The 9,052-nt window shown below is 38.5% G+C and overlaps 1 protein-coding gene across 1 annotated transcript; it reads right to left on the minus strand.

Moving 5' to 3' along the window:
- Nucleotides 1–2,135: 2,135 nt before the first annotated feature.
- Nucleotides 2,136–8,072, minus strand: LOC135219736 (mucin-2-like). Its single transcript, XM_064256747.1, has one exon. It carries the CDS (start codon nucleotides 8,070–8,072, stop codon nucleotides 2,136–2,138), a length of 5,937 nt encoding a protein of 1,978 aa, XP_064112817.1.
- Nucleotides 8,073–9,052: the final 980 nt, after the last annotated feature.

Here is a 9,052-nt window from a genome sequence, read left to right on the forward strand (position 1 = left end):
ACACTGTACTTTATGTGAAATTGCAAACTTTATCAATTGTTCAATATGACAAGGACTGCAAATCCCCTTCTATTGAGACATATCACCTGAAATAATGTAATTATACGTCGGAAGCGGAAGATTTTAGCCATATTCTTGAGTCAAGGCAGCTTCACAAAACTGCTGTTAGATGATTTAGTTGTACTATTCCAAACTTTACATGCTGGCTGTGTCATCCATTTCCTTTTGTTTAAAACAGCCTAAATGCTGAAAGTATAAAAAATTTTAAAATTTGATTTTGCACAACATGCAGATGCAAGTAAGAAAAAAAATAGTTGAAGTACTTAGAACTGGACACACGTTTGCATAATCAAATAAAAATTGTTGCAAAATTTAGGAAAAAAGAACCATTAATTGTATATTAGTATAGTATACTTATCTACTAAGAAAGGGTAATCTAAACAAGATCTCCAATGTTCAAAACGTAACATTCAGGTAAGAAGCCATGAGCCGGATTTTCTCACTGCATGATAAATTTGAACATGGAAACATTGGCAGATTTTCTGTCAGAAGTAATAATGTTAGCAAGATGTAAAATATATGTAAAAAGTTTATTAATAAGGCAGTCCCCGCTTACTGGTGGAGGTTCTGTTCTTGGTGGGGTACTGATAAGCAAAAACTGCCATTAACAGAAACTTGGCAGTTTATGGTGCCGATAACCGGTTAATGTCACCTCTATTAGGCACCTCTGTTAGGTATGTTGTGGCGCCATAACTATTACCAGAACCTTATGGCACCATAACTTTTATCAGCTTCTTATGGCGCCAATAACCGAAACTCGGCCCGTTATGGAGCCATAAATCGCCGATTTATGGCGACTGCCATTAACCTAGTCTGCCAATAACTGGGGACTGCCTGCTTATGAAACTATATTAACCCTAAAGTATTTCAAATCATAATTCTATATATGAAAGGAAGATGAGGAGTGATAAGTCATACAAAACTATAATTAATTATAAGAAACATCTGTAATGGAAATGATAATCCAAAATAAGTACAGTAGAACCCCAGTCCTCGACCCTAATCAACTCCAGAAGAAGCATTGATATCTGAATCAATTCCATAAGAAATAATTGAAAATGGATTAATCCATTCTTGACCACCAGTTATTACCCTAACCTTGCCTTTTTATACAAAACATTGCACATAAATTTCAATTGACTAAGTTCAGAGTTAAATAACATACCATATTAAATGCACTTTTTAAAATTTTTTAAAAGTATACGTACTGTATTATAAATACTGCCCTACTTCCGATGAGGCCATATTACCAATGGGAGATCGAGCGCTGTAGGCTAGGCTAGGTACTTTATTGTACTGGGTAGGCACACGCAAATAATAAAACATTGAAAAACAAGCCTAATTATTAAAGTAAATTAATAAAATATTAAAAATAATCCAGCTATGTCTGTTATCACAAACTTACAAAAAATTACTTACGATATGACAGCAGTTTGCCTTTCACCCATTTACCATGCTGAGCGGATGTAAACAAACCATAACACTGCCCTTGTGGCCTATTGCGGTAATACATAAACATTGTCTGTAATGGCTTTTTCGGGAACCATGATTTATTCAAAATAAAGTACAAAAAGCCACAAAAACTAAGGAAATACCTGTACAAGCATGTACTGGACCAAAAACCACTCAACACACAGCTGAGTGGGGTTTAAACGACACGTCGGAACACCAACTAGTCCCAACTGACCAAAACACTTGTTTAAAAAAAAAAGGTTTATTGGGTCAGACAGGTTTTTTTTTTGTTCAAGCCCTGATGCAAAATTTACTTGACATTTCGCGTTGAAATCCGATTACTGTACGTTGAGTTCTGATACAGCTGAGGACCGGGGTTCTACTGTACATACGTATCTTTTAAAGTTTGATACCCAAGAAGAAAGGAGAGGGAAGATGTTAAAAAAGATTTAAGTTTTTAATAGGAAAAAAAAATGGAAATATTTATATACTAAATTCTTTCTGAATAAATTCCCTTTTCTGAAACAAACAATCAAGTTAGTATACTACATACAAACTATTTCAGATTAACTAATAATCTGAAACTGCTGGAGCTTTCAAAACCACTGTCTCTAAACTACCTCTTAAGACATGAGGCTCTTTCCAAATATAAGCATAATATTACCTGATGGTATGGTAGTCACTGTAATAGTTGCTGGTACAGTCATAGTTGCTGATGATGGAGTCACAGAAGATTCTGGTGATGGTAGTGCAGCAGTACTTAAAGTCGTTGGAACAGTAGTGGTGGTCAATGCAAATGAACTGGTTGTTGAATTTAACTGTGCCATTCTAGGAGTTGATGTTTGTGATATTGACGCTCTTGGTGATGTGGAAGTACTAGCAGTCATAGGCATGGAGGCAGGTGCTGAAGTTCCAGTAACTGTGATCATTTTTGGTGGTGTGGATAAGGTAGTAGTTGAAGAGGTAGTATGATTAATGGTGGATGTTACAGATGAAGAAAGTGAGGTGCTGTTTAAGGTTACTGGGGTAGTGGAAGACTGTAAAGTTATAATAGTTGGAGCTGGGGTTGAGGGTAGTATAGCTGGTACTGAAGTCCTTGGAAGGAATGTAGTACTTGTCAAATCTTTTGATTCTGTACTTTTAAATGAAAGTCCTGGAACAGTAGTTATTGATGTTGTGGGAACAGTAGTCGTTGATGAAACTGTGAAAATTGTACTGCTAGACATTGATACTGGATCAGTAGTCACAGTGTGTGCAATAGTTCTATTTGTAAAAGTCTCAGGAACAGTAGTTATCATAGAAACCTCAGGAGCAGTAGGGGTTTGAGGTGATGTAGGAGTGTTGGAGAATGCAGATGTTTTCAGTGTGGTAATGGGAGAAATTGCATGTACACTTGTCTGTGAAGAAGTAGCAGTTATGGAAGGTGAAATAGGAGGTAGAACAGTAGAGTTTGAGGCTGATGGAACATTGATGGAGGTAGATACTGAAGGTTCATTAGTGACAGAAGTAAGGACAGATGGGGATGCTAAATCTGAGGTTTCAGCACTGCTTGCTGATGTTGCTGGAAGAGTGCTGGTTACTGAGGCAGAGGATACATTGCTAGTACTTAATGTAATTGATACATTTTTAATAACTGATGTAGTTGAAATATTGGTAGCAACTGATGAACCTGAAAGAATGGGATTGGCTGAAGTGCTGGGTATATTAACAGCTGTGAAGGTTGCTGGTGCAGTGGTAGCTTTGTTCATATAACTACTTGCAGGTGACTCTGAAGCTGAAGTAGTTGTATGTATGGAAGTAGGGATTGCAGTTACTGGAGTGATGGGAAAGGTTGAGATGGTTTTTGAAATGTTTGCTACAATGCTGCTATTTGATACTGCTGGAGCATTGGTGGTCAATGAACCTGTGGGTACAGTGAGAGTGAATAATGTATTTGAAATTGAGGAAGTAACTAAACTTGTATTTACATTACTAGATGTTACAGTTGTAGGAAGAGGGATAGGTGGTACGGTTCCCGTACTAGTTAAAATTTTTTGAATTGTAGTTGGAGATGAGGGAACAGTAGAAGATTCAGATGATGTAGGGGCAGTGGAATGGCTCAGTGTTGTTGGAACCTTTCCAAGAATTGAAGTCATAGATACAGGAGTTGAAACTGAGGATAGAGTCATAGAACTTACAGCTGATGGAGCAGTGATGGTAGTGGTGTGAGAAGATGATGGGTGACTAGTAGTTAGAGCAATAGTAGGCAGTATTGTTGAATTTATATTAGCACTGACAGTTGGGATTATTGGAAAGCTGGTGGTCTTTGATGTCAGTACACTAGACATGTTCAATGTAGATGAAGTTGTTGTTGAATTGGTAGTTGATGAGAGTAAAGGAACTGTGCTAGACACTAATACTGCAAAAGTAGTTGCAGAAGTTTGTGGAACAGCAGTAGAGTTTAAAGTAGGTGGAACACTGGAGGAGGTAGACAGTGCAGGTTCATTAGTAGCTGAATTATGGACAAGTGGAGATACTGAATTTGAAGTTATCATTCTGCTTTGTGATGCTGCTGGAAGTGTGTTGGTTACTGAAACTGAGGATGCACTGATAATATTTGATTCAACTGATGCATTTGTAATACTTGATGTGGTCGAAACATTGGTAGGAATATATATAGTTGAAAGACTGAGAGTAGCTGACGTACTGGGCATATTAACATCTGTTAAGGTTGGTGGTACAGTGGTAGTTTTGATTACATTAATAGTTGTAGATGACTCTGGCACTACAGTGGTAGTAGGTACTATGGAAGTGTTTGAAATTACAGGAACAATGGTAGAAGTTGATGGGGCTTGTGAAACTGTTGTCATAACTGAATTTGTGTTGAAATTCCTAGATGTGAAGGTTTCAGGTACATGGATAGGTGGTATGATTCCTTCACTTGTTATAATCTGTTGATGTGTAGTGGCTGGAGATATAGGAATAACAGAAGATACTGATATGGCAGTGACAGTGGAACTGCTGAGTTTTGTTGGATCTTCTTTAGGGAATAAAGTCACTGATAAACTTGTTAGTGAAGAAATGGTTGGTACAGAAGTAGAAGTTGAGGACTGGGTCATGGAACTTACAGGTGATGGAACAGTGTTGGTGGTGGTGTTTGAAACAGATGGTTGATTAGTGGTTGGAACAAAAGCCTGCGTGGTTGTTGAATTGATATTTGTAACACTTGAAGTTGGCATTTTTGGAAAACTGTTGTTCTGTGATGTTTGCACTTTGGAAGTATTTAATGCAGATGAAGTTAATGGCACACTGAAAGTTATGGTGGGTAAAGAAACTGGACTTGACAATGACACTGCCTCAGTAAGTACAGAAGTCAGTGGAACAGCTGTAGAGTTTGAAGTAGATGGAACACTGGTAGAGGTAGGTGCTGAAGGTTCTGTTTTGGTTGAAATAAGGACAGGTGTATATGCTAAATCTTTGGTTACAGTGCTGTTTACTGAATTTACTGGGAGTGCGCTGGTTACTGAAGCTGAGGATACATTTGTAGTACCTGATGTAATTTTTACATTCGTCATACTTGATGTACTGGAAGTATTGTTAGTAATCAATGTAGCTGAAAGAGTGGGAGTTACTGAAGCTTTGGGAATATTAGTAGTTGTTAGGTTTACTGATGCAGTGATTGCTTTGGTCACATTCCTAATTGTAGTAGTCATAGATATAGGGGTAGTGCTTGAAATTAGTGGAGTGATGGTAAAGGTTGGTTTAGCTTTTGAAACTGTAGTTGTGATGTTGCTGTTTGATACAGCTGGAGCAGTGGTGGTCAGTAAACCTGTGGATAAAGTGGCAGAAATTAATACATTTGAAACAGTGGAAGTGATTGGACTGGTGCTGATATTACTAGTCAAAGTTTCAGGAAGAGATGTAGGTGGTGTGATTCCTTCTCTGGTTAAAGTCTGTGGAAGAATAGTTGGAGATGTAGGAACAGTAGAAGATAAATTTATTGTAGGGACAGTGGAGATACTCAGTGTTGTTAGAATCTTTGTAAAGGTTGAAGCCATAGCCACACCAGGTGCTGGAGAGGCTGCAGGAATAAGCTTAGAAGTTGAATGTTGGGTGGTGGAAAGTTCACTGAATGGAACAGTGATGTTTGTTAAGATAGCAGCAGACTGTGAATAAGTGGTTGGAGCAAGAGCAGGCAGGGTTGTTGAATTTATATTTGTAACTGGCAGTTGTGGAATATTGTTGGTCAGTGATGTTTGTACACTGGAACTATTTAATTTAGATGAAGTCAGTGGGATAGAGGAAGCTGTGACAGGTTTCAGAACTATGCTAGACATTGATACTTCATCTGTAGTTGAAGAAAGTAGTGGAACAGCAGTAGCATTTGAAATAGATGGAACACTGGCTGCTGGTTCACTAGTGGCTGAAGTAGGAACAAGTGGAAATGCTGAATCTGGAGTTACAATGGTGCTTGCTGGTGGTAGTGTTCTGGTAGTTGAGACTGAGGATACTTTGGAAGTGCTCAATGGAACTGATTCATATGTTAAACTTGACATAGTTGAAACATTGGTAGGAATAAATATAGTTGAATGCGTGAGCATAGCTGATGTGCTGCTGGATATATTAGCAGCTGTTAAGGTTGATGGTGCAATGGTAGTTTTGATCACATTAATGTCTGCAGATGACTTTGAAGTTATAGAGGTTGGAGGTACTGTGGAAGTAGTACTTGAAAATATTGGAGCAATGGTATGACTTGACAAGGTTTTTGAAACAGTAGTAAAATTGCTGGTTTTTGATAATGGTGGAGTAGGGGTGGTCAATGAAACTGTAGGTAGAGTGACAGTTGGTAATGTGGTTGAAATTGTGGCAGCGACTGTACTTGAGTTTACATTATGAGATGTTAAGGTTAATCTCGAAAGATGTGTTGTGGTTGGAGATGAGTGAATAGATACTTTTATTTCTGATGAGGTGGTTAGTATAGAAGTTGAGGATTGGGTCTTGGAAAGTACAGTTGATGGAACAGCATTGGTAGCAAAGGGAAAAGTCGATGGATATCTAGTGGTTGGAAGAGCAGACATGGTTGTTGAATTTATTCTTGTTGCACTGACAGTTGGCATTATTGGAAAAGTGTTGGTTTCTAATTTCTGTACATGGGAAGTAGTTGATGAAGATGACGTTATTGGTACACTGGTAGTTGGTAAGGGTGAATGAACTGTGCTAGATATTGATATTTGATCAGTAGTTATAGAAGTCAGGGGGATAGCAGTAGGGTTTAACGCTGATGGAACACTGGCAGAGGTAGATGCTGAAGGCACTTTAGTGTTTGAATTAGGGATAAATGGTGATATTGAAGTTATTGGAATAGCAGCAGAGTTTGAAGTAGATGGAACACTGGCAGAGGTAGATGCTGAAGGCACTTTAGCAGTTGAATTAAGGACAAATGGTGATACTGAAGTTATTGGAATAGCAGCAGAGTTTGAAGTAGATGGAACATTGGCAGAAGTAGACCCTGCAGGCTCATAAGTGGCTGATGTAAAGACAGATGGGGATACTGAATATGAGGATATAAATGTGTTTGCTGTTGCTGTTGGAAGTGTGCTGGTAACAGAGGTTGAGGATAAACCAGTAGTAATCAATGTATTAGAAAGACTGGGAGTAGATGAAGTGCTGGGTATAGTAGCAGCTGTAAAGGTTGTAGTTGTAATGATAGGTTTGATTACATTGTTAGTTGTATTTGACTCTGGAGCTCTAGTGGTTGTAGGTACTATGAAAGTGCTTGAAATTACTGAAGCAATGGTAGAAATTGACTGGTCGTTGGAAACTGTTGTTGAAATGCTGCTATTTGATAATGTTGGAGCACTGGTGGTTAATGAACCTTTAGGTTCAGTGATAGACAATAATGTACTATTTGAAACTGAGGAAGTAACTGAACTGATATCTTGATTACTGTATGTTAAAGTTGCAAGTACAGGGCTAGGTGGCAAGATTCCTTTACTAGTTATAGATGTTGTGGGAACAGTTGTCGCTGATGAAACTGTGTAAGTTGTACTGCTAGACATTGATACTGGATCAGTAGTCACAGTGTGTGCAACTGTTGTATTTGTAAAAGTCTCACGAACAGTAGTTATCATAGAAACCTCAGGAGCATTAGGGGTTTGAAGTGATGTAGGAGTGTTGGAGAATGCAGATGTTTTAAGTGTGGTAATGGGAGAAATTGCATGTACACTTGTCTGTGAAGAAGTAGCAGTTATGGAAGGTGAAATAGGAGGTAGAACAGTAGAGTTTGAGGCTGACGGAACATTGATGGAGGTAGATACTGAAGGTTCATTAGTGAAAGAATTAAGGACAGATGGGGATGCTAAATCTGAGGTTTCAGCACTGCTTGCTGATGTTGCTGGAAGAGTGCTGGTTACTGAGGCAGAGGATACATTGCTAGTACTTAATATAATTGAAACATTTGTAATAACTGATGTAGTTGAAATATTGGTAGCAATTGATGAGCCTGAAAGAATGGGATTGGCTGAAGTGCTGGGTATATTAACAGCCGTGAAGGTCGCTGGTGCAGTGGTAGCTTTATTCATATTACTACTTCCATTTGACTCTGGAGCTGAAGTGGTTGTATGTATGGAAGTAGGGATTGCAGTTACTGAGTGATGGGAAAGGTGAGATGGTTTTTGAAATGTTTTGTTACAATGCTGCTATTTGATACTGCTGGAGCATTGGTGGTCAATGAACCTGTGGGTACAGTGAGAGTGAATAATGTATTTGAAATTGAGGAAGTAACTAAACTTGTATTTACATTACTAGATGTTAAAGTTGTAGGAAGAGGGATAGGTGGTACGGTTCCCGTACTTGTTAAAATTTTTTGAATTGTAGTTGGAGATGAGGGAACAGTAGAAGATTCAGATGATGTAGGGGCAGTGGAATGGCTCAGTGTTGTTGGAACCTTTCCAAGAATTGAAGTCATAGATACAGGAGTTGAAACTGAGGATAGAGTCATAGAACTTACAGCTGATGGAGCAGTGATGGTAGTGGTGTGAGAAGATGATGGGTGACTAGTAGTTAGAGCAATAGTAGGCGTTATTTGTTGAATTTATATTAGCACTGACAGTTGGGATTATTGGAAAGCTGGTGGTCTTTGATGTCAGTACACTAGGCATGTTCAATGTAGATGAAGTTGTTGTTGAATTGGTAGTTGATGAGAGTAAAGGAACTGTGCTAGTAGTTGCAGAAGTTTGTGGAACAGCAGTAGAGTTTAAAGTAGGTGGAACACTGGAGGGGGTAGACAGTGCAGGTTCATTAGTGGCTGAATTATGGACAAGTGGAGATACCGAACTTGTAGTTAAAATGGTGCTCTGTGATGCTGCTGGAAGTGTGCTGGTTACTGAGATTGAGGATCCACTGGTATCATTTAATTCAACTGATGCATTTGTAATACTTGATGTGGTCGAAACATTAGTAGGAATATTCATAGTTGACAGACTGAGAGTACCTGATGTGCTGGGCATATTAACATCTGTTAAGGCTGGTGGTACAGTGGTAGTTTTGATTACATTAATAG

Source organism: Macrobrachium nipponense, chromosome 20 (assembly GCF_015104395.2).
Source record: "Macrobrachium nipponense isolate FS-2020 chromosome 20, ASM1510439v2, whole genome shotgun sequence".
NCBI lineage: Eukaryota > Metazoa > Arthropoda > Malacostraca > Decapoda > Palaemonidae > Macrobrachium > Macrobrachium nipponense.